The sequence below is a fragment of the Schistocerca serialis genome, chromosome 1 (genome assembly GCF_023864345.2).
Source record: "Schistocerca serialis cubense isolate TAMUIC-IGC-003099 chromosome 1, iqSchSeri2.2, whole genome shotgun sequence".
Taxonomy (NCBI): domain Eukaryota; kingdom Metazoa; phylum Arthropoda; class Insecta; order Orthoptera; family Acrididae; genus Schistocerca; species Schistocerca serialis.
Genome location: NC_064638.1, coordinates 555,679,063 through 555,706,678, shown reverse-complemented (window position 1 = coordinate 555,706,678; position 27,616 = coordinate 555,679,063). Strand labels below are relative to the sequence as shown.

The window sequence follows — 27,616 nt, the reverse complement described above, 5'->3', positions numbered from 1 at the left end:
TCGCCAGACAACACGTGACAGTGTTCCGCCAACTGGAACTCATATGACTCGCGTAGTACTCCGCCGACCTGGCTTTATTATCACACCTAGACCGTCAGACCAGCAGTGTTTACCAACCACTAAGAACAGCTCCGGCCAGTACTTAAACCAGCCCTAGCATTGTGTTTACTTGCCATAGCATTGTAGTAGCACGTTGTATTTTGCATTTTGTAGTGTAAATTTTGGTCAGTATTTTCTTCCATTGTCTTGTTTCCTTATCTGATTTGCCACCACAAGAGTTGTGAGGGTTTTTTACCTGTTTGTTCTTGCGTTTAACACTTAGTGTACGCCAAGAAGGCGTTTTCTTTAATTATAATAAAGTGTGTTCAAATTGACTATTAGTTCTTTCCTACCGACTGCATTTCACTACACCTTCCACGCTTCACAGCTGGATTTGCTCACTGATTATTCAAGTGTTCATGGCGTAAACGGCGTACGAATTGACGGCATTTACGTCTAAGTGCTTCGTTCTTTGGTTCTTCGGTGAATAAGATTCTTTTCCAATCCCATGCTGTCCAATGTTGGTGTGTGGTAGCCCAATGAAGCCTTTTATTCTTGTTAACAGAGTACAAAAATAGTTTCCTTGCAGTTGCATAATCCTGGAGGTTATTTTCTGTTAGGTACTGTCTCACTGTTGACTCACTCGCTGGTGTACCCCTAGTTGTGTTTAGTACAGCAGTCAATTCACAGGTAGTTTTGAACCTATTACCTTTACAGGCCACTAACAAATACTTTTCCTGGCGTTCTGATATTTTCCTAGTTGCTCCTGAGCGAGGCTGATCGTCATATTAACCTGTATCTCGATACTGGTGTATGGTCTTGACAACTCCGGTGGTGGAACTCTTTAGTTTCTTTGATATTTGTCGGACACTGTTGCATTTTTGGTGCAAAGGGATTATCTTTACCAGTGAATCATAAGGAGAACACTTTGAGGCCATTTTCAGTTACTTTCGCTGAATTTACTACCTTCTTTCGCCTCATGTTCTACCTTCATGCAAACGGAAGTACAACCGAACAAATTGTAAACAACGTAACCACTACACAGTCATGCTGTCTACCGGCGCCATCTTGCGTGTTTATTGGAACTGCTTGGACAGATAAAATCAGTTTGTAGAAAACTGAACAATACGTACAACAAATATCTGTGCAATGCTGTAAGTGTCATTATTAATCGTTTTTTGAGCACACTGTTCTGTATTGTAACCAATAACTCACGTAGATGACTCCCGTCTTGCTCCGTGCGCAGCGTCGTGGTTCCAAACTTATGGAGGGTAGCGTACAATTTTCTGAAATTATTGCTCAAAACAATTTGTTTACATATATGCATATATATGATCCTATGAACATAATAAGTGTTCAACTCATGTAATCCGTGAATGACAATTTACTCACGTGAGATCATGTGGAGGGTACTCGTTTTTCATTTTCCACCAGCCTGTTAGAAAGATTTTTACCTTCACTGTAATGGCAGACAGCCGTAACAGACTGTAGCCGCAGTCGGTGAGCGCGGTCAGCTCCTCCGGAGTGTCCATGCACAGCTTGGCCCCGGTGGCGACCGAGGCGAAGCCCACCATGGCGCAGCAGAGCCAGCCGCGCATCAGAGCCAGGGCACCGCCGACACCATCACCATCAGACCCCGGTGCGCGCCACAGTCCCAACAAACGCAGCATTGCTGCGTTGGGACTCACCAGATCCTGGACGTTTTCCAGGGTGGCCGCTGTCTGTCTGCGTCCTAGACAACAATGGTTAGTACAAGGGTATCCTGAAAAGAAGAGCCTCCTAATTTTTAATGCAAAAAAACTTAGAGTTTTTAAAATACAACATGCTTCATCAATATTCTTTATCTTTGTCCTTCATGTCTACATATCTACAGCCTCCACCGCTCGAGGGCTCCGAATTTCAGCACGTAACATGGCGGTGTGTAACGTAACTATGTCGATCGAATTCGAAGAGTTTGTCTGCGCATTAACACCCTCTCTTTAAGCATGACAATGCCGGACCGCACATAAGCTTCGGGACATCTGCAAAAATCCGACGCCTTGGGTTCACCGTGATCGATCACCCTCCATACAGCCCCGCCTTGGCCCCATCGGATTTTCATCTGTTTCCAATACTTAGGAAACGCCTTCGAGGATTTAATTTCGATAGCGATGAAGCGGTGCAAGAGGAGGCGAGGTTGTGGCTCAGTCAACAAAGGGTAACTTTCTACAGTGACGGTATCAAGAAACTGGTCTCGCGCTGCGGGAAATGTGTTCGTCGGCAGGGTGACTATGTTGAGAAACGAATATGTCGACAGGAAGAATAAAGATCTAGAATGTTAACATTTGTTTTATTTAATAACCTTTAAGAGTTAAGAAATTGGGAGACATCGCTTTTCAGCATGCTCTCATAGAACAAAAAATTAACCCCTTTTAGTGGTCTTCCATTTGAGTCATTAGAACAACGTCACCAGCCATCCCAACCTTTCAACTTGCTACTCTCCACAAGCAAATCCTTCAACCATTGCAATCTAGCATCTACATCTACATCTACCATCTACATCTACATCCATACTCCGCAAGCCACCTGACGGTGTGTGGCGGAGGGTACCTTGAGTACCTCTATCGGTTCTCCCTTCTATTCCAGTCTCGTATTGTTGGTGGAAAGAAGGATTGTCGGTATGCCTCTGTGTGGGTTCTAATCTCTCTGATTTTATCCTCATGGTCTCTTCGCGAGATATACGTAGGAGGGAGCAATATACTGCTTGACTCTTCGGTGAAGGTATGTTCTCGAAACTTTGACAAAAGCCGGTACCGAGCTACTGAGCGTCTCTCCTGCAGTCTTCCAATGGAGTTTATCTATCATCTCCGTAACGCTTTCGCGATTACTAAATGATCCTGTAACGAAGCGCGCTGCTCTCCGTTGGATCTTCTCTATATCTTCTATCAACCCTATCTAGTACGGATCCCACACTGCTGAGCAGTATTCAAGCAGTGGGCGAACAAGCGTACTGTAACCTACTTCCTTTGTTTTCTGTAACCTACTTCCTTTGTTTGGAAGAATATATATGTTGTGACTAAAATATTTATAGTGGCAAGTCATTTCCATTCGAGGGGAGTGCTATTTCAGTTCAGATCTCACTGTACATCAAACTCCTACTGCAAACTTCAACCTATGTGTTCTCATATTCTCCTCCAGTCCCTACAAAGCTACGCATTCTGGCCCAGACGAGCCAATCAAAACCGACCGACCGCCGTGTCCTCCTCTGCCAATGGCGTCATTTGGTTTTAGAGGCATGGGATCATAAAACCGTTCTCTCAGTCGTTGCCACCGCTAGTTCTCAGTCAATTTGCTCCTCAGCTGGTCTCACGAGACAGACCGAACCCCGTTCCAGTCTTTCCACCAGGAAAAATCTCTGGGAGTACAGGGAATGAATCGAACCTGGGTCCTCCATATAGCAGCCAGACATACTGACCAGTGAGCTACCGAAGCGGATATAGATTTCTTGGGATAATCCTGGGAAAATACTCAAGTACAATGTATTGTGGAGTATTTTTCCGTTGTTTGACGTGATTTTCACGCCCGTCTGAAGGAAGATATCAAAGCAATTCCCCGAGTGAGGTGTTGGAGGGGTTAAGACGCATACCAGTCATCCAGATCAGGGTTTTCCGTGTTTTCCCTTAATCGCTCGTGGAAAATTGTGTGGTTGCTTTAGAAAAGGACTCGAGTTTCCTTCCGTGTCCCTTCTCAGAACGATGTTGTTTTCCATCTCCAATGACACCATCCACGACGGGATGTTACTCAATAATCTTCCTTTTGTCCTTGGGAAGTTATCACAGTAATGTTTCCAGGATTAGAACAGAAAGGTATAGATCGCACTGAACTGAAATAGATACTCACAGAGAATTTCGTTGTGAATCATTGGTGAAATGACTATACGCAATGCAACAAATTTTAACTGTTTGCCTGTGTTTATGTTTTAATGGTTATTTCCTAACTACCTACCTCTAAAGACTAGGAAAATATCCATTATTCCTTATAAACTTTGCTTTCATTTAGCGGTTTTCTGTTTTTTTTTTCTACTTTTCATTATGTTTGTGACCCCTAGGCTAGGGGTAGTGTCTTTGACTAGTAATCAAAACGACCTCGCCAATGAGTTCGAAACCCGTCACTGTTTATTTTTTGAATAAAAAATCATCAGAAATGGCGGCCGAAAACTTTCGACATAAGAAGTCACCCTCATTCTGCCAACGGCCTTGCCAAAGAGGGCGGAGGAGCAGACCGAGGTTCAGTGCACTCTCTTGTCCGTGGAGGTGGGAAACTGCCTGTGAAAGGTGGAAGAATCAGCAATGATCAACGGCATGACGATGCAAAAGGCAATGCAAACCGCTGCATTAAAGTCACACAATGTGTATCCACAGGACATGTCTCCTGTCACTGAAAAATGGCACAAGATCCCAGACTAGCCCCCGTTCGGATCTTCCGCAGTGAACTGTCAGGGGGGAGGTGACTATGAGAAAAAGATTGACTAACCAACGAAAACATATCGTTCTACGAGTGGGGTGTGGGATGTAAGGAGCTTGAACGCCGTAGAGAGGCTATAAAATCTGGAAAGGGAAATGCTATGGTTCAATCTAGATATAGTGGGGGTCAAAGAAATGAATTGAAAGAAGACAAAGATTTCTGGTCAGACGAGTATAGGATAAAATCAACAGCAGCAGAAAATTATATAATGTGAGTCGGATACGTTATGAACCGGAAGGTAGGACAGAGAGTGAGTTAGGGTTGTTCTCATCAGAATTTACAGCAAACCAATACAGAAAACAATAATTCAGTTATACATGTCGACATCGCAAGCAGAGGATGAAGACGTAGAGAGTGTTTGAGGATACTGAATGGGTAATTCAATACGTAAAAGGAGATGAAAATCTAGTAGTCATATGGAATTGCAATGCGGTTGTAGGGGAAGGAATCGAAGAAATGGTTACGGGAGAGTATGGGTTTGGTAGCAGGGACGAGAGAGGAGGTAGACCCATTGATTCCTGCAACAAATTTCAGCTAGTAATAGCGAATTCTCTGTTCAAGAATCACAAGAAGAGGTGGTATACTTGGAAAAGGTCGAGAGGTACGGGAAGATTTCGGTTAGGTTGCGTCATCGTCAGTCAGAGATTTCGAAATAAGATATTGGATTGTAAGACACACCAATGGGCATAGACTCAGATCACAATTTAGTAACGATGAAGAGTAGGCTGACGTTCAAGACACTAATCAGCAAGAAACAATGCGCAAAGAAGTGGGATACGAAAGTACCAAGGAATAGAGAGATACCCTTGAAGTTCTCTGAGGTTGTAGATACCGCGATAATGAACAGCTCACTACACAATTCAGTTGAAGAGGAATGGACATCTCTAAAAAGTTCAATCACAATTGCTGGAAAGAAAAACGTTGGTACAATGGAGGTAACTGCGATTAAACCATGAATAACAGAAGAAATGCTTCAGGCGATCGACAAAAAAATAATGTACAAAATGTGTAGGGAAATTCAGGAATACAGATAAACACTGATGAGCCAAAAAATTATGACAACCTGCTTCATTCGACGCGCAAGTCGCCGAAGTGGCGTCAAATCGAAAGACGGAAGGCCCTAGTCACACGACCTGCTTCATAACTTGGTTGTCCGTATTTGAAACGAAATACATAACTGATTCTGAGCATCAGGGATCCGAGTGTTTGGTGGTAGGCTTTTGGAGGTATTTTGCATTAGATGTCTACGCAAAGATCATGTAATTCGTGTAAATAACGGACCGCTGATTTGCGTACGCTGTAATGGCGCCCGATATCGGTCCAGATGGATTCCATAGCAATTACATCAGGCGAATTTGGTCCCCGACACATCAACGAGAGTTCACTATAATGCTCCTCAAACCACTGTAGCACGGTTCCGGCTTCGAGACACGGACAATTATACTGCTGAAAGATGACACTGCCGTCGGGGAAGACACCAAGCGTGAAGGAATGCAGGTGGTTCGCAGCTGCCAGCTTATCGTCGATTATCAACACAGGTCCCATGCAAGCGCAGGATAATGTCTCCCATGGCATAACACTGCTCTCATCATCGTGCGTCCGTTCACCTCGATGATGGCGTTTCTGGAGACAACGAGGGACCTAGCATATGGAAGCATGTGCAACAGAATTAGAATTTCACAAAAAATCTTTCATAATATTAAGTGTATATCGAGCACCTGCAGGTAACTTTAATCTGTTTGTAAACCACCTTGAAGCTGTACTGGCCCATTTAACAACCAAAAACAAAGAAATAGTGGTTGCTGGTGATTTCAATGTAGATTTCCTTAAAGACTCTCCCAATAAGAACCTATTTGAGTTAGTAACACTATCATTCAACTTAATTCCCACAGTAAAGTTCCCCACTAGGATAACCACTTGCTCACAAACAGCCATTGATAATATCTTTATAGAAAAGTCAAATGAACAAAATTATATTACAAAACCAATAGTCAATGGCCTCTCAGACCATGACATGCAGTTCCTTCTGTTAAATGTTAATACTGAACAAGATATAAAATCTGTTAAATCTGAGCTCAAGAGGGTAATCAGTAAGCCAAAAATTGATTATTTTAGGACACTCCTCAGAGACATTCACTGGACTGATGTTTACAGTGCTCATGGCATGAATGAAAAATATAACATTTTTGCTAATAAAGTGCTTACCTTATTTGAACACTGCTTTCCCCCAAAACTTACCAAGGTTAGAGCAAAGTCTACAAAGAAGCCATGGATTACTCGAGGAATAGGGGTATCTTGTAAAACAAAAAGAAAACTGTATCTGTCAATCCGAAACATTTCCAATGTTGATGCTATAGCACATTATAAGAAATACTGCAAAATATTAAAGACTGTAATACGGATGTCAAAGCAAATATATTACAAGGAAAAGATAGTCATATCAGATAACAAAATAAAGACAATATGGGATATAGTGAAGGAGGAGACCGGTAGAACCAGACATGAAGAGGAACAAATAGCATTAAGAGTAAATGATGCATTGGTGACAGATGTGTATAGTGTTGCAGAACTTTTTAACAAACATTTTATAACTGTTACTGAAAAGATGGGGTTGTCAGGTTCGGTAGATGCTGCTATGGATTACCTTAGACCAGACATTTCAAGTAACTTCCATAATATGAATTTGACCCTCACTACCCCAACAGAAATAATGTCCATCATAAAATCTTTAAAATCAAAAACATCTAGTGGGTATGATGAAATATCAACAAAGTTAATTAAAGAATGTGATTCTGAGCTAAGTAACATATTAAGCTATCTGTGTAACCAGTCGTTTATCAGTGGAATATTTCCCGAATGGCTGAAATATGCTGAAGTTAAGCCACTGTTTAAGAAGGGAGATAAAGAAATAGCATCAAATTTCCGTCCAATTTCACTGTTGCCAGCATTCTCAAAAATTTTCGAAAAAGTAATGTACAGTCGTCTTTATAACCATCTTATCTCAAATAACATACTGTCAAAGTCACAGTTTGGATTTCTAAAAGGTTCTGATATTGAGAAGGCTATCTACACTTACAGTGAAAATGTACTTAATTCATTAGACAAAAAATTGCAGGCAACTGGTATATTTTGTGATCTGTCAAAGGCATTTGACTGTGTAAATCACAATATCCTTTTAAGTAAACTAGAATATTATAGTGTAACAGGAAATGCTGCAAAATGGTTCAAATCTTATATCTCTGGCAGGAAACAAAGGGTGTTATTAGGAAAGAGACATGTATCAAGCTATCAGGCATCATCCAACTGGGAACTAATTACATGTGGGGTCCCACAAGGTTCCATTTTGGGGCCCTTACTTTTTCTTGTGTATATCAATGACCTTTCATCAGTAACATTACCAGATGCCAAGTTTGTTTTGTTTGCTGATGATACAAACATTGCAATAAATAGCAAATCAAGTGTAGTCTTAGAAAGATCAGCCAATAAAATATTTGTAGACATTAATCACTGGTTCCTAGCCAATTCTTTGTCACTAAACTTTGAAAAAACACACTACATGCAGTTCAGAACTTGTAAGGGGTGTCCCAAGAGTATATGTCTAACATATGATGACAAGAAGATAGAAGAAGTGGACGGTGTTAAATTCTTGGGATTACAGCTTGATAATAAATTCAACTGGGAGGAGCAAACCACAGAACTGCTGAAGCGTCTTAACAAATCTCTGTTTGCAATGCGAATTTTGTCAGACATAGGGGATATAAAAATGAAAAAGGTGGCATACTATGCTTACTTTCATTCCATAATGTCATATGGGATTATTTTCTGGGGTAATTCATCAAGCCAAGCTAAAGTTTTCCGGGCACAAAAACGTGCAGTAAGAATTATATGTGGTGTGAACTCAAGAACATCCTGCAGAAGCCTGTTTAGGGAACTAGGGATACTAACTACAGCTTCCCAATATATTTATTCCTTAATGAAATTTGTCATTAAAAATATATCACTTTTTCAAACCAATAGCTCAATTCATGGAATCAATACTAGAAATAAGAATAATCTTCACAAGGATTTAAAGTCACTTAGTCTTGTACAAAAAGGTGTGCATTATTCAGGAACACACATTTTCAATAACTTGCCAGCAGCCATAAAAAGCTTAACAACCAATGAAATTCAGTTTAAGAGAAGCCTAAAGGATTTATTGGTGGCCAACTCCTTCTACTCCATTGATGAATTTCTGAGGAAAACCAACTGATTTGTATATAAGTACAACATATCTTCTGCACAATTTCAGTGCAGTAATGTGTTCACTGAAAATTTGTGTGTGTGTGTGTGTGTGTGTGTGTGTGTGTGTGTGTGTGTGTGTGTGTGTGTGTGTGTAAGTATAATCTAACTTCTGCACCATTTCAGTGCAGTAATGTGTTCATTGTAAATAAGTATTACAGTAGTTGTATTACATGTTTCTTACCTTATAAATAAATAAAAAACTTTTTTATTTTAAATTCAGTGCAATAGTATTTGTAAAATGACTCTTAGTGTTCATTAAAAAATGACGATCATTCCACTTGGGACCTGTGGAATGGTACATTAGCTTATTTGTTTTAGTTTAAATATTTGTCATGTATTGTTGTTTTTCTGACATGTTCCACATCCTGGAGGACCTCCTCACTACGGATCAATTGGAATGAAAGTAAATCTAATCTAATCTAATCTAGTGTAGCAAAAATGAGATTCGCTCGAAGAGCTAACCCGTTTCCATTGATTAACGGTCGGATCTCGATGGTCCAGTGTGAGACGTAACAGTTCATTGAAATCCATTGAAAACACGTATTTTTCTATCCAATTTGAAATAAACAGGAATCACTGATGTAAACAAAAGATAATGATATAAATAAACGTATACTTATAAAATTGTTACAATGAAACTAGTTACTGAATTATAATTGTATTGAAGTATATAAGTCCTGTAATTGGTAGCAATATTTAGGATTAACGTAATTAGGTGAAATCTGGAACAAATGATCGAGTACAATGGTCAAAGTCATTTCTTTGAAACTGAGATGGATTTGTGTTAAAACAGTATCTAAATTAAAATCTGTGTTATTTAAACGAAAAACCAACTGAGAGAATCAAAACTGAGTAGAAAATTAAAATGTAATTAGCGAAACTGTTATAAGTGGCGTGTAAACATAGGTAGTTCTTTAGGTGTTTTGTCAATAATAAATAAAAGACTTATTTTGCCACATTCAATGGGAGACTTGGAAACATATACATTGGAAGGAACATTTTCCGAACCATGTATCTTTTGCATTTTATAAAAATAGTAAAAGTATTGTAAATATTTCATATTTTGAGTATTTATTCACTCCCAAAATGTTAAATGCTTGAACATTTATATATGTATTTACTCTATAAGAGCCAGTGCAACCGTTGAAATATGTCATTAATTTTGAGGCAACAGTTTTAATTGTAATTTTATTAAAAAACCTTTTATAACAATATCGAGGATTGTTCGGATTTATATATAAAAGGGCAGCCATTTTGGCATTGGACGGCAGTGTCCTATGAGATGTTGTGCAAGAGGCATGTAATTCCTTAAGTAAGATGTACGTCAGTGTTGTAAGCATGTCGGTATTTTTGAGTTTTGTCAAAGTAACATAATAATTATGACGTGATAGAGAACAAAGGTTCTGAAACGTAATGTCTGTATTGGTCATTTTTGGTTGGTTGGTTGTTTTGGGGAAGGAGACCAGACAGCGAGGTCATCGGTCTCATCGGATTAGGGAAGGACGGGGAAGGAAGTCGGCCGTGCCCTTTGAAAGGAACCATCCCGGCGTTTGCCTGGAGCGATTTAGGGAAATCACGGAAAACCTAAATCAGGATGGCCGGACGCGGGATTGAACCGTAGTCCTCCGGAATGCGAGTCCAGTGTCTAACCACTGCGCCACCTCGCCCGGTCATTTTTGGTGTAAAAACCAAGTTATAGTGGACATGAAGGAACACAGTGCTTGTGGCAACACCAGATAAAAAGCAGTTGGATGAGTACACCCTACATAATTATAAGAATTTTTAATAATAATTTCACATGTGCAAGCTGCAATCGTAATTGACGATGACGTTGAGTCAACATGTGAACACATAGTGGTGATCTGCTGTAGAACTCCACGTTCAACAGTGTACGACGAACGGTGTATTCTGAAACACTTGTGCGTGCACAAGCATTGTGCTCTTTCGGCAGATATGCCACAGATCTCCGTCATTCCGACTTTACAGAGCAGACAAGTCTCCAAACACCATGCTCTGTGGAGAGTCGTGGACGTCCAACTATTTTGCGCCAAGTAGTAGTTTCACTGTCCTACCTCTTTCCGTAGATGTCCACGACAGGCAGGACTTGAACATTTGACCAGCTTCTCCGTTTTCAAGATACTCGCTCTGCATAATAATAATCTGCCCCTTGTCAACGTCGCTTATCTCAATGGATTTTCACGTTTGTATCCCATATCTCCGCTACGGTGGTCCCCCGTCCGTGTCTGTTCCGCTTTTCCGCTTACATACTACTTGCAGCCGCGTCACGTGCCCGCAACGTTACCAGGTGGCATCAAACGTTGAGGTGGACAGTGATCATATTTTTTTGGCAGATCAGTGCATAAGTCACTTAGAATCGAAATAAATAAGGAATACAGAGACGCGAAGGCGAAATCGCTGAATGAAAAATGTGAAAAAATCGAAAAAGAAATGATTGTCGGATGGACTGACTCAGAATATAGAAAAGTCAAAACAACATTCGGTGAAATTAAAAGCAAGGGGGGTATCATTAACAGTGAAATGGGAATTTACTGCTAAGTGCAGAAGAGAATGCCGATAGGTGGAGAGAGTACATTGAGGGGTGGGGGAGGACTTGTCGGATGTGACAGAAGAAGAAACAGGAGTTGAGAGGGAACATGTAAGGGATCCAATATTAGAATCAGAATTTAAAAGAGATTAGGAAGGCTTAAGATCAAATAAGGTGGAAGGGACAGATAAGATACCATCAAAATTTCTAAATTCATTGGGGGAAATGACAACAAAACGACTATTCATGTTACTGTACAGAATGTAGGAAACTGGCGATATACCATCACACTTTCGGAAAAACTCCATCTACATAATTCCGAAGACCCCAAGAGCCTACAAGTGCGAGAATTACCGTACTAACAGCTTAACAGGTTATGCATGCAAACTGCTAACATGAATGATATGCAGAAGAATGAGAAAGAAAGTTAAGTATCTGTTAGATGACGATCGGTTTGGCTTTAGTAACGGTTAAGCTGCCACAGAGACAATTCTAACGTTGCGGTTGATAATGGATGCTAGAGTGAAGAACAATCAAAACAGTTTCATAGGATTTGTCGAGCTGAAAGAAGCATTCGGCAATGTAGAATGGTGCAAGATGTGCAGAATTCTGAGGAAAATGGCAGTAGGCTATAGGGAGAGAGATGCGGTATACAATGTGTACAAGAACCAACAGCGAAGAATAAGAATTGGAAGATCAATACCCAACTGCTCGGGTTCAAAAGGGTGTAAGACAGAGATGTAGTCTCTCGCGCCTACTGCTAAATCTGTACATCTAAAAGCAATGACGGAAATAAATGAACAGTTCAAGAATGAGATTAAAATTCAGAGTGAAAGGATATGAGTGAAAAGATTTGCTGATGACATTGCTACCTCGTGAAAATGACGATCAAATACAGGGTGTGTTGAATGAAATGAACAAGCTAATGCGTACAGAATATGGACTGAGAGTAAGTCGAAGAAAGACGAAAGTAAACAGTTTTTGATGTTGTTGAGCAACAATAATTTTAAATGAACACACTGTATTCAACTGTATTGTTGTTTATTTAATTACGACCCCAACGGTACAGTCAAATGGCAGTGTCTTCATTTTAAAAAAAAAGACCAAAGTAATGAGAAGTAGCACAAATGAGATCAGCGAGAAACTTGACACAAGAATTGTGGGTCAAACGTTGACGAAGTTAAGCAATTCTGCTACCTGGGCTGTAAAATAACCCCTGACGGGTGGAGTAAGGAGGACATAAAAAAACAATAGCACTGGCAAAGGGGACGTTCCTGGTCAAGAAAAGTCTACTAGTACCAAACATAGGCCTTAATTTGAGGAAGAAATTTTTGAGAATGTACGTTTGGAGCACAGCGCTGTATGGTAGTGATGTATGGACTGTGGGAAAACGGGAACAGAAGTGAATCGGAGCATTTGAGATGAGATGCTAGAGAAGTACACTGAAAATTAGGTGGACTGGGAAGTTAAGGAATCGGCGAGGAAAGGAATATATGGAAAACACTGATAAGAAGAAGGGACAGGATGATTGGACATTTTTTAAAACATCAGATAATAACTTCCACGGCACTAGAGGAAGCCGTAGAGCAGAAAAATTGTAGAGGAAGACAGAGACTGGAATACATCCAGAAAATAGTTGAGGACGTTGGTTGCAAGTGCTGCTGTGAGACTAAAAGGTTTGCACTGGAGAGGAATTATTGGTGGGCCGCATCAAAACAGTGAGAATACTGATGACTGAAATAAATATAATTCTGATACTTCTGTGGTGTAATGTGACGTTACACGCACTAATTGTAGACACGCGGTAGTTACAAACGATACTAGTGTTATAATAAATCCCGTTAGAGAGAAAGCAACAAAACAGTTGGTAAATAGTATTCTCCAAAGAATTATTAAGTGGTTCTCTGAAAGTCTACTCTCCCTAAATTTAGAAGAAAAAACATCACTACTTTCAGTTCTGGACAGCAAATAGAATCATACCAACAACTGATGTAGCATATGACCAAGAGTCCGTAACTAAGGTAGATTGCTCCAAATTGTTGGGTGTACATATTGATGAAAACTTGGACAGGAAGAAGTATGTTACTGAGCTGCTCAAACAGTTAAGTTCAACTACTTTTGCTCTTCGCATAATTGCTAATCAACAAAACAAACGCCCGGGTTCGATTCCCGGCGGGGTCAGGGATTTTCTCTGCCTCGTGATGGCTGGGTGTTGTGTGCTGTCCTTAGGTTAGTTAGGTTTAAGTAGTTCTAAGTTCTAGGGGACTGATGACCATAGATGTTCAGTCCCATAGTGCTCAGAGCCATTTGAACCAAAACAAACGTACGAACCTTTTGTCTTGTTTTTCGAATTTCCACTCAATAATGCCTTACGGATTAATTTTCTGGGGTAAATCACTTGATTGCACAAAAGCAAGTAGTAAGATTAATATGTGGTGTTCACTCACGGACATCATGTAAATGCCTCTTCAAGGAGCTAGACATTTTAACTGCACCAGCACAATACATATATTCGGTAATGGAATTCGTCATAAATAATCCATCACAATTTGAGAAGAACGGAGGTGTCCATAGCTACAACGCTACAGGCACAAATGACCTTCATGATACGTTGTTAAAACTGTCAGTGGCAGTGGCTCGGAAAGGAGTTCAACATGCAGCAACAAAATTTTTTTATTATGTACCCAATAACATAAAACGTCTGACGTGAAGCGAAGAATTTTTAAATTTAGTTTAAAATAATTTCTCCTGGACAGCTCACTCTATTCTTCTAACGAATTTATACTTAAAAACTGGTAGACAGTAACAAAATTTACCTGTAGACGCATGAGTAGGACCAAAAATAATAGCTCTTTCATTAGTGCTAAAATTAATCGTGTATACAGTTCCTGTAAACTGAATCTATCCACATCATTTCGACAAAATAATTGTTCAAATGAGCTATGGAGTATTTAACCAACTAACTGACTAACTAACTTCTTGAAATTAGCGCCAGTTTTCAGACAGCATTAATTACGTCCTTAAAAGATGGTGTAAGAGGCTGTAAGTATCCAACAGTTTAATTTTGGTTCGTATGTGCTCATTTTATTAAGACAAGAGCAAAATAGTACTCCATTCGACCACCTCGTAAGATGTGTGAGGCATGAAAAGCATACTGTGACATGCTTTCAGACTGTAGGAGATAAGATGTACTCAAAAGATTGTTCACACAGTGAATGAAAAGTTTCAGATTTTCTAGCTGAGGAGAGAGAACTATACAGTCTCAAACAGAAAGATCTTAATGATTTGATCAGAGACCGTGGTCACACCAAGCTAGATTCTGAGCTTCTGACATCTAGACGCAAGTAATAGAACGAAATTGTGCAAGTGTCTGAATAGAGAAACAATCACAAGGTTTTTTTCTAGATTTTTTCCTCGTTAAAATCACCTATGCTTTTGCAATAACGTGACTGGTCCGTTAGACGCTATCAGAACAGATTTCACTCCAAACGAGTGGCGCCTATTCGTTGAAAGTTCATCAAAAAGCCTCAAAGTTGTTTTACTTCGTAAGGAGAATAAATACCCATCTCTTCCTCTGGCTCATTCAGTTCATCTCAAACACGACTGCGCAAGCGCCACATTCCTGATAGAAGCCATCAAGTATTGTGGGTATGGATAGGCTGCAATAGACTTTAAAATGGTGGGATTTATGATTGATCTCCAAAGTGGTTTTACTATATTTGGCTGCTTTGTCTTTTGGGCAGCAGAGACAGCGAGGTTGACATAAGAGGCGACACTGTCCTCCAGAGCCTACATTCTCGGCACTTTTCTAGATAAGTCTGGAACGAACGTGAGGGTGAGGTGAATTGTTCCTCCAAAATATACTGGATTTTGAAAATCGCTACCAAAGACAGCATAACGAAAACATAATGAGAGTCTAAATCTGTCGCTTGACTCGTGAAAATTATTTATAGGACAATCGTAAATCTCGAAAAGTTACTCATTTTTAATTTACGTACGTCCTCGTTTCTTAGTTCATATAGATCACATTTAATATTTGTGCTGGCTTTTAACTCATATTATGCAAAAGAAAATGTAACTTACCATCTTTTCCTATTTGAAATAGACAACTTTTAAAATATTACTGGGATATTGGGAAAAGCAAAGGCTGAGATTATTAATTGGTACTTTTCACACTTCTGAGATATAAAAAGTTAGAAAATAACATCCACAAATCAAGCACAAAAATAATGTTACGTAGTGCTTTGGATGTCTCGCAAAAGCCTGTTTGTCGATTTACAGAACACATACTCGATTTAGTCTGTACAGAAATTCTACTGCCTGTACTGTGTATCTCCCGCAGGGGACCAAGCAGATGATATATCAAAGATTAGGACGTTTTGAGAGACATACTATCACTTTTCCTGCCAACATACTCGGGTGTGATAGAAAGAAAAGGAACTACTATTAGCACGAAGTTTGTTTATAGACATATTAGAGGTCATGAACAGAGAAACATAGCGATGTAACACTTGCTGTAGTCGAATTGATCCTTTTCCTAAGCGTTAGTGGTGGACACTGTAAAATCTTAAAAATTTAAATTTAATTTTCTTATATGCCGTCATCGATATTGCAGAAGTAATCAGGTATAACATTTTAGATAAGGTGGTAAAGAGAGATAAAGATTACAATATGTAATAAAAGTTATCGATAATGTTGCAAGTAGAAAGTATGTGGATATGAAGAGATCACCAAAATATAGAGACAGATGGAGTAAGACCTTAAATCAGGCCAATGTATGACGGCTTAAAAAACAAACGGATACACTGTATCATAGTTGTCACGAGTGTTCAACGTACGATAAATTCTATTTCCAAGACGTCAGGAAGCACGATAAACGCGAAAGAGAAATGTCCTGTGTGTGTGTGTGTGTGTGTGTGTGTGTGTGTGTGTGTGTGTGTATGTGTGTGTAAGTACTGTAACTGTCCGTTATTGAAGTAAAAGTTGCTAGCTGTAAGAGTTACCAACTCAGTAAAATAATGAAAACATTGTAGTACTGTTATAAGCGATTTTGATATCTTTAAAATTCCCATACTAACCTCCCAGCATTTACTGTCTTACGGGTCTGCGTTACTGTGAAGAGAAAACTTTGCCGTCTGAAGGAGATATCTTTAGTTATGGACGTCCTCGACCGAACTAACGTAAGTCGTCACCAAGGCAACGTAGTGTTGATGGATTCCACCAAATGAAAAATTCTGTGGGATTCGAAACAAGTGCGTTCTGATTACTTTATCGTACTGTGGAAACATTGCAGGTGTCGCATTTCTTTTAGGAGACACCGAGATTAACTCAGCATTTAAAGCTGTCTGCTTATCAAAGATCTTTATTCCGTTTGAGAAGCGAAAATATACTTTCAGAAACAAAAGCGAATACGATTCTCCAAAAAATGGTAAAGAGGTTGACGGACGAGAAGAAACATCACTCTGCGTCACACTTACAGACAGACTTTGCTATCTTATATGAACACGCTATTTTTGAAATATATTGATCCACAGCTCTTGTAAATTGTAGAAAAGACATCATGTAACACCTTAAGCTGTCTTTCAATTTATGCTTTGTTGTGCAGCCAGTTTCGGTTGGAAAGCATTTTCCACGACAAATTTCTGTTAACAGCAAGAGTTACATACACGTATCAGAAAACACAATGTTAGAAACATAATTTTTATAAATAAGGTTTAATCATGCATGACTAAACACTACTTATAAAAATAATGTTTTCCACATTGTCTTTTTTGATATATCTATCTAACTAATACAACATTTATAAATAAATAAAGTCCTACATGATTAAACATCACTTATGAATGTTATATTTTTTTGGTGTTCTGTTTTCTGATACATGTACGTAACCTCTGCTGTTAACGAACTTCTATGCTAGAAAATGGTCTCTAACAGAAACCAGTCGTAAGATAAAAAATAAATTTAACTACAGCTTGGGGGTGTTACGTGGCGCCATTTCTATAATGTGTGTTTATACATCTTAATTCCGAACTGGCGGGTGATATACATCAAGTACGAAACGTATCATAAGTGTACTACTTGTTACACATTTCATTCATCAGCTCTAATATTCTACAACAGTTTTCATGTAAATGTAAATAACTTTCATTAAAATTTTGCTATGAAGATATAGAAATCAAGATTCTTTATTGAAAGAAGTTAGTTTTGTTCAATAATTTAATGTGGTAAAATTAGGGTAATCAGATCCTCTCTTAAATCTAACAAGATGTCTCACATATTTTTCTTTGCATATTTTACAATAAGCAGGTAATCAGTTACACTTAATATATAATACAACATTTAGAAATTACTGTACTGCAGAAAAACATACAGCTTACATTCTTTAATGAGAAATACAAGAATAAATATAAATTTAAAATATATGAGCTAGCAGCAACAGACATACGAGAAAGTGTTGTAGAGGGAGAGGAAGAGGAACTTGTTAAAACAGGTTAAAACACAATAAAATAGGGGGAAAAAGAGTTACATGACTGACTGAGAAATGAAAAGAGAGAGAAGTTTATCTGAGAAAAGATGAGACCATTTGTTTTACAGTTTGACACAGGGGCAAACTGGCCACAAACTTTAATTTTTGGGGAACGCGGAATGATAGTTGGGGCTAGACGCATCGGACATTCCATTTCGGAACTCGTTAGGGAATTCAGTATTCCGAGATCCACAGTGTCAAGACTGCGCCAAGAATACCAGATTTCAGGCATTACCTCTCGCCACGAACAACGCTGTGGCCGACGGCCTGAAGTTAACGACCAAGAGGAACGGCGTTTGCGTACATTTGTCACTGCTAACAGACAAGAGTGATATAAGCGCAGATACCAGTATGGGACGTACGACGAACATAGCCATTAGGGAAGTGCGGCGAAATCTAGCGTTAATGGGCTGCGGCAGCAGACGACCGACACGAGTGCCTTTGATAACAGCACGACATCGCCTGCAGCGCCACTCCTGGACTCGTAACGATATCGGTTGGACCTGGTCAGATGAGTCCCGACTTCAGTTGGTAAGAGCTGATGGTAGGTTACGAATGAAGCGCAGACCCCACGAAGTCATGGACCCGAGTTGTCAACAAAGCACTGTGCAAGCTCGTGGTGAGTCTATAATGGTGTGGGCTGTGTTTACATGGCATGGACTGGGGCTTCTGGTCCAGCTGAACCGATTATTGAGGGAAATGGTTATGTTCGGCTACCTGGACACTATTTGCAGCCATTAATTGACTTCATGTTCCCAAATACGGATGGAATTTTTATGGATGTCACAAGGCCACAATTGTTCTCGACAATTCGAGCGAATGGTTTCGCCACCCAGATCGCACGACATGGATCCCATAGAACAATTATGGGACATAATCGAGAGGTCAGATCATGCACAAACTGCTGCACCGGCAACACTTTCGCAATTATGGACGTCTGTAAAGGCAGCAGGGTTTAGTATTTCTGCGAGGTACTTCTAATGATTTGTTGGGTTCATGTAACGTCGAGTTGCTGCACTACACCTGAAACACTCCCATTTTCATCTGTCGTCGCCGCCTGCAATTATATGCGTAGTCTGTTTTCTTACACCCTTCGTTTCAGTGTCTTCTAGCGAATGAAAAATTCTGTGAGACCCGAATCGAGTGCGTTCTGATTACTTTTTCTCAACGTGGGAGAGGTGAGGGTGTTGCCGTTCTTTTAGGAGACTGTGAGATTTACCCAAAATTTAAAGCTAACTTTTTGCCGAAAATCTTTGTTCCATTTGAGGTGCGAAAGATATTTTCAGAAACAGAAGCTACTATGGTTCTCCAAAATAGGTAAAGAAGTTGACCAAAGGGCAAATACACTGAAACGCCAAAGAAACTGGTGTAGGCATGCGTATTCAAATGCAGAGATATGTAAACAGGCAGAATACGATGCTGCGGTCAGCAACGCCTGTATAAAATAAGTATCTGCGCAGTTGTTAGATCAGTTATTGCTGCTACAATGGCAGATGATCAAGATTTAAGTGAGTCTCAACGTGCTGTTATAGTCGGCAAACGAGCGATGGGACATATCATCACCGAGGTAGCGATGAAGTGGAGGTTTTCCCCTACAACCATTTCACGAGAGTACTGAATATCAGGAATATTAATTATTTGCTGGATGTATTCCAATCTCTGTCTTCCTGTACAATTTTTGGCCTCTGCAGCTTCCTCTAGTACCATGGAAGTCATTCCCTGATATCTTAACAGATGTGCTCTCATCCTGTCCCTTCCCCATGTTAGTGTTTTCCATATATTGCTTTCCTCTCCGATTCTGCGCATAACCTCTTTATTCCTTACCTTATCAGTCCACCTAATTTTCAACAGTCGCCCGTAGCACCAAATCTCAAATGCTTCGATCCTCTTCTGTTCTGGTTTTCCCACAGTCCATGTTTCGCTTTCATACAATGCAGTGCTCCAAACGTACATTCTAAGAAATTTATTCCTCAAATTAAGGCCTATGTTTGATACTAGTAGACGCTCTTGGTCAGGAATGTCCTTTTTGCTTGTGCTATTCTGCTTTTGGCTTCATCTACTTCTCGTTCATCAGTCTTGATGTTAAGTTTCTCGCTGTTCTCATTTCTGCTACTTCACAGTACTTTCGTCTTTCTTCGATTTAGTATCAATGCGTATTCTGTAATCAGTAGACTGTTCACTCCACTCAGAAAATCTTGTAATTCTTCTTCAAATGTCATCAAATGTCATCAGCGAATCGTATAAGTGATATCCTTACACCTTGAATTTTAATTCCGGTCCTGAACCTTCCTTTTCTTTCCATTGAACAGTAGGGGCGAGAGACTACACCCCTGTCTTACTCCCTTTTTAATCCGGCACTTCGTTCTTGGTCGGACACTCTTATTATTCCCTGTTGGCTCTTATACTTGTATGTAACCCTTCTCCCCCTAGAGGTTACCGCTATTTTTCTCAGAATTTCGAACATCTTGGGCCATTTTACATTGCCGAACGCTTTTTCCAGGTCGACAAATCCTATCAACGTGTCTTGATTTTTCTTTAGTCTTGCTTCCATTATAAGCCGCAATTTCGGAATTGCATGTCTGGTGCCTTTACCTTTCGTTAAGCCAAACTGATCGTCATCCAACACATCCGCAGTTTTATTTTCCATTCTTCTGTGTATTACTCTTGTCAGCAGCTTGGATGCATCAGCTACCAAGCTGACTATACGATGATTCTCGCACTTGTCAGCTCTTGCCGGCGTGGGAACTGTGTAGATGACTTTTTTCCGAAAGTCTGATGGTATGTCGCCAGTGTCACAAAATCTACACACCAACGTGAGTAGTCGTCTTGTTGCCACTTCCTCCAATGATTTTAGAAATTCTGATGGAATTTTACCTATCCCTTCTGCCTTATTTATTCTTAAGTCCTCCAAAGCTCTTAAATTCTGATTCCATTACTAGATCCACTATCTCTTATAAATCAACTCCTGTTTGTTCTTCTATCACATCAGAAAAGTCTTCTCCCTTATAGAGGCCTTGAATGCACTCTTACCACCTACAGACTCTCTTCTCTGCGTTTAACAGTGTAATTCCCGTTGCACTCTTAATGTTACAACTGTTGACTTTCCTATCTTCTGACTCAGTCCATCCGACAATCATTTCTCCGCTGGCTCATACTAAATTCATGATGAAACATAAGTGTTTTCCAAACATTTTTTGTTGATTGTGTTCCACAGATTTTACAAATAGTGGAAATGAAAACATGTTACGCCGTAAGCTGTCGTTCAATTTATAATCGATTGTGCAACCGGTCAGAGATATTTTACAGCACAGATTTTTGTTGACAGCGAGGGTTACATATATGCATTAAAAATACAACAGTAAAAATATAATCCTGAATTGATGGCTGACATTCTTGAAGCACAGAGCACATTAAAGGGCGTTATTTTATTACACACGTCACCCAGCAATAGTCAAAGTATATAATAATTTTCTTTTAAAAGTAAATAGCTCACATCAAAATACTTTATATGGACACACAGAAATCAACATCCCTATTTACAGCACATAGTTCTACTTATTTATTTATTTACCCAACGTTGCAGTATTAGGATAAGCAGATCTCTTACAGCTAACCAGATATTTTACGTTGTATATATTACGATAAGCATTTAATCAGTTACGTCTAATACAGAAGACAACATTTAGAAATTACTGTACTGCAGAAACACACTAATTTTAGATTCTTTAATAGGAAATACAAGAATAAATGAAATTACAGAGTGGTATATTTAAATTATAAGCGCTATCGGCAGTAGACATAAGAGAATGTTGTGTTGAAGAGGGAGAGAGAGTGGAACACGATGCAACACAAACAATTAAGATAGGGGAAAGAAGAGTTACATGACTGACTGAGAAATGAAAGGAGAGAGAAGCGTAACTGAGAAAAGATGAGACCATTTGGTTTAGAGTTTGACACAGGGGCAAACTGGGCAAGCATTAGTTTTTAGGGAAACGTTACGAGGAAGACAGAAAAAAGCACTTCGATTTTTTCTTAAAAGCAACACGGCACTGGATTGTGCGCCGAGTGAGCGGTACCTCATTCCATAGACGAACGGCAGCAACAGAGAAAAAGTTTGCGAATGATTTTGTTTTGTGGATGGGTACAGCGAAGATGCTAGAACAGACTCTGCATTTCGATTATGCGCATTTAATCTGGTATGCGAATTATTGGGAAGCGTGCACCCTGAGCAGCCATGAACCAACATAACTAGGCGTATGAAGCACTAACGTCGACACATACACCCATGTTGCACATTTAACGAAAACCAGCATTCATTGTTAGTTATAATCGTATACTGTTTACGCTTCTCGTGCCATGTTGCATTACATCGCGCCAACGGAGGTTCGGTAGAACGAGTGATGCATGAGTTTACGTTCCACGTCCTGTGGAAACATGTCCGCAATCTTTTTGAAGGCATAACGGCAAGCGGAAGTTTTGTTGCATGAGCTGACAGTATTTTCCGCCATGTTATGTACTCATTCAAAGTCACACCCAAATTCTTCATTGTTTTCCGATATGATACTGGAATATTGTCGAGAAGAATATGAGGCAGTTGTTAACGTGATTCTGATTTTATTAATTTATGGTGGGATACTATGCTTACTTTGGAGTTCTTTGCATTTGGTATAACTCCCAGGTTTTGCACCCATCTCACCACGGAAGACAGATCGTCAGTCACCTGAACGATCACAAATTGATATCTTGAGGTCTGAGATTTAGTTAAAGATGGAGATCGTCGCCATATAAATGATATTTACAGAAGGACATAAAGAGATATCATTGACATACTAGGAAAGCACTAATAGACCTAGGTGTGCCCCATGTAGCACTCGTGAGGGACCGTACTTCCAGGACGTCTCGTCACTCCCACTGACAATACATCGTTGCCCGTTTTTCAAGTAGATTCAATCCTTATCAGCATACCACCTGAAAAATTTAGCTGTTGCAGTCTTCTGAGCAAAAGACAAAGTTCATGGTATCGAATACTTTGCTGCAGTCTTGTAGTGTCAATATTGTGGTCTCATTTCTGTCCATGGCATACTTCAGCTCATCAGTTACGTTAGTTAACGTAGTATTTGTGCTATGATGTGTACGAAATGCGGACATTTGTCAGATATCGTCGACAGGAAAATTAAAGAGGCCTTTGCGGAAAAGAGATGCAGTTGTATGAATATCAAGAGCACAGATGACAAACCAGGCCAAAGCAAAGAAGGGAAATCGAAAAGGTGAAAGGAGTATACGGAGCGTCTATACATGGGAGATGAACTTGAAAGTAATATTATAGAAAGGGAAGTGGACGTAGATGAAGACGAAATGGGAGATAAGATACTGCAAGAAGAATTTAACAAAGCTCTCAAAAATCTAAGTCGAAAAAAGGCCTCAGGCGTAGACGATATTTCGTCAGAACTACAGAAGCCTTGGGCGAGCCAGCCCCGACAAAATTCTTCCATATTGTAAGCAAGGTGTATGAGACAGACGAAATACCTACAGACTTTAAGAAGAATATAGTAATTCCAATTCCAAAGCAAGCGTTGCTGATAGTGTGAAAATTACCGAACTATCAGATTAATAAGTTGTTGTTGCAAAATACTAATACTAATTCTTTACAGGAGGCTGGAAAAACTGGAACAAGCAGACCTCGGGGAATATGAGTTTGGATTCCAGAGCAATTTAGGAACGCGCAAGGCAATACTGACTTACTCTATGTACACTTGGTATGTTTACTCCTAAAAGTCATGTGTCGTATATTGATATTCCTGACATGCTCTGCACATTATTTAAATAATGACAAGTGTAATTTGGTGGCTTAAAACATTTTAACCCTTATCCGTGAAGTTGCTCCAAGACTGAAACCGGTTGATATTTGTATTTATTGATATTTGTATTTGATGGTCAAACATGCATTTTATACTTACTTTTGACAAGTTGACTGGAATACTCCTTGAAATTCTGAAGGTAGCAATGATAAAATACAACGAGTCAAAGGCTATTTACAACCTGTACAGAAAATGAACTGCAGTTATAAGAGTCGAGGGGCATGAAAGGGAGGTAGTGGTTGAAAAGGGAGTAAGACAGGATTGTAGTCTATCCCTGATGTTGTTCAATACGTACATTGAACAAGCAGTAAAGGAAACCAAAGAAAAATTTTGAGTAGGAATTAAAGTTCACGGAGAAGAAATAAAATCTTTGAGGTTTGCCGATGACATCGTGATTCTGTCGGAGACACCAAAGAACTCGGAAGAGCAGTTGAACGGAATGGACAGTGTCTTGAGAGCAGGATATAAGATGAACACCAACAAAAGCAAAACGAGGATAATGGAATGTAGTCGATTTAAATGAGGTGACGCTAAAGAAATCAGGTTAGGAAACGAGATACTTAAAGTAGTAAATGAGTTTTGCTATACGGGAAGCAAAATAACCGATGGTGACCGAAGTAGAGATGATATAAAATGTAGACTGGCAATGGCAAGAAAAGCATTTTTAAAAAAGAGAAGTCAGTTAATACTTATATAGATTTATGTGTCAGGATGTCTTTTCTGAAGGTATTTCTCTGGAGTGTAGCAAGGAATGGAAGTGAAACATGGACTGTGAACAATTTAGATAAAAAGAGAATAGAAGCTTTCGAAAGGCGGTGCTACAGAAGAATGCTGAAGATCAGATTGGTCGATCACCTAACTAATGAGGAAGTGCTGAATAGAATTGGAGAGACAAGAAATTTGTGGCACAAGTTGACCAAAAAAAGGGATCGGTTAAAAGGACACATTCTGAGACGTCAAGGGATCACCAATTTAATATTGGAGGGAAATGTGTAGGGTAAAAGTCGTAGAGGGAGACCAATAGATGAATACAGTAAGTAGATTCAGAAAGATGTAGGTTGCAGTAGTTATTTGGAGATGAAGAGGCTTGAACAGGATAGAGTAGCATGGAGAGATACATCATATCAGTCTTAGGACTGAAGACGACAACAACAGCAGCAGTTAGGTCTGACTATGCTTCCTTTCCATGTTGTGGGATATGTTCCATGAACAAGAGTGAAAATAAACATGTTAAGGTTGGTAATAACCTGTATGCAACACTCTTGGTCATTGTTATGACGATACCGTTCTTGCCTACTGTTTCAGAAGACCTTCTCATTACCGGTAGCGCTTTTCTTATTTTCACAAGGACAAGTGCTATTGAAGATGCTTTTTAGTCTCCTTCTCCCCCTTCCACCGCCCCGACACTCTCTCTCTCTTTCAAATATTTATTCTGCTTCTACATACGGGGACATGATGAATCATTCTCTCAACCCCTCCTTCGTTTTCATAGGTGGATGGTGCGGGAGAAGGGAGATTATCAGTAGCTCGTTGTACGCGCTTTAATTTCTCTAATTAAGGCTCTTAAATGGCTCTGAGCACTATGGGACTTAACATCTGAGGTCATCAGTCCCCTAGACTTAGAACTACTTAAACATAACTAACCTAAGGACAGCACACACATCCATACCCGAGGCAGGATTCGAACCTGCAACCGTAGCTTCAGCGCGGTTCCGGACTGAAGCACCTAGAACTGCTCGGCCACAACGGCCAGCGTTCTAATTATGGCGTTGTAGTCATAACGCGAGACAAAAGATGAACTTGCGTATTTCTTTTATGTACTAAAATGTGTCACTCGATTTTTGAGATCTAAACACTCTGCAATACAAAGCTCATTTCTTCCAGCGGTCGCCACTAGAGTACGCAGGGAACACTGATAATGATCTTATATGCTGATTAAACAAACCTGTGACAAAGCGCGCAGTTATTATTTCTATCAAATCTCCTCAGTTAATCTAACTTGATAAGTGAGCGACGATTGTACGAAAAAGGAATTTGTGAACGACTTCCGCATCTTTCTAATGAATCTAAATATGGCATCGATGCTGTATTTACATGGACGTTCCACCTTAACCCTTAGCGCTCGACCGGCAGGGCAGCCCCGACCGCGTTAATATCGCGAGAGACTCGCACGTCATGCGTCGCCCGACCTAAACTTCAGTTCCCTATAACTTGTATGTCGGGCCTCTCACCGTCGGGTATCTTGTACTGAAATGCTGTAACGTAAGTCAGCAAGCGATATAACCACGAGGAAAAGCATTTGTCTAACGCAGACTGCTATTGTTTTGTTTTCATGTTTCTAGTTCACTCCGAAGTCGACGTTCAGAACCATAAAAGCAAAAATGGCCAATTTACGCGATAATCCTAAAGCAATACTGGAGACAGTGTGAGTTACATGAGTGATTTGAGCGATAAAAACAATAATTATACACCACAAATCAATGATAGTGAAGGTGAAGATACAAAACAGATAGGGGTGAACACGCAGAGTCGACAAGTGCAAGTGACATTAATGACCAGCCTGCTTCTGGCGGATGGCGAAAATACGGAAATCAGTCGGATTTGAAAAAAAAAAAAAACCAATTTCACTGCTGTAAATGTATTCCAACCCAGACTTCAGCGGCCTGATGAGGTACTGGATTTTTTATGTTATTTTTTACGGGTGAACTCACAAATGAAATAACAAAAAAAAAAGAAATTAGCATGCTAAGCTTCAAATAAAAGTAACTGAACCAATGAAGCAGGGATCGATCCGGAAAGATTGGAGAGACGTTACTTCCGATGAAGTAAAAGCGTTCTTAAGCGTTATTCTCACTAAGGGCATGAATCCTAAGCCCTATATTCAGAATTACTTCACTGAAAAATGGACACAAAAGTGCTCATTTTAAAAAGCTATATTCAGTCGAGATATGTTTTTCAAATTTTTTGGGTTTCCATGCTGGATCAATTACAAGATGACCTGGAACTGTCACAAGGGGGTCTAGAATGAAAAGCAAGCCAAGTGCAGAGAATTTTACATTCCAGGAAGGCAAGCATTGATGAGAGCACTATTGGGCTCAAGAGGCGTGTCGTTTTCAAGTGTTACAATCCGTAGAAGCCAACAACATGGGGCATTAACGTTTATGTTTTGGATGATGGTTTAACAGCATATGTCGGATTTGAATCATACTTTGGAGCGACTACTGCACAGGCACTGGCAAGGCCAGGAACCCCATGTATTAGTTGTGTGGTTATGCATTTGCAAACATTACGAGTGCAGTGGCAGTACAGAGTGTGAGAAAATCGAGTGGAAAGGGTCAAATCGCTCTGGAGAGATACACCTACAAACTTGATTCTGACTGATTTCAGTGACTGATCGGTGGTCATATAGTCAAAAGATATCTAGAATTAATTTTTTTTTTCATTCTACAGCGGAGTGTGCGCTGATATTAAACTTCCTGGCAGATTAAAACAGTGTGCCGGACCGAGACTCTAACTCGTCGGGACCTTTGCCTTTCGCGGGCAGGCGCTCTATCGATTGAGCTACCCAAGCACGACTCATGCCCCGTTCTCACAAAAAAAATAAATAAATAAATAAAAATTCTAGAAACATCCCCCAGGCTGTGGCTAAGCCATGTCTCCGCAATATCCTTTCTTTCAGGAGTGCTAGTTCTGCATGGTTCGCAGGAGAGCTTCTGTAAAGTTTGGAAGGTAGGAGACGAGGTACTGGCGGAATTAAAGCTGTGAGGACGGGCCGTGAGTCGTGCTTGCGTAGCTCAGTCGGTAAAGCGCTTGCCCGCGAAAAGCAAAGGTCCCGGGTTCGAGTCTCGGTCCGGCACACACTTT

At 39.9% G+C, this 27,616-nt stretch overlaps 1 protein-coding gene across 1 annotated transcript in view; it reads right to left on the bottom strand.

Moving 5' to 3' along the window:
- Positions 1-1,427: 1,427 nt before the first annotated feature.
- LOC126415010 (transient receptor potential cation channel subfamily A member 1-like) overlaps positions 1,428-27,616 on the bottom strand; it is a 158,282-nt gene continuing 132,093 nt past the window's right edge. Inside the window, exon 5 of the mRNA XM_050083401.1 lies at positions 1,428-1,801. Within this exon, the coding sequence (XP_049939358.1) occupies positions 1,428-1,801 (374 nt within the window). The remainder of the gene's footprint in view (positions 1,802-27,616) is intronic.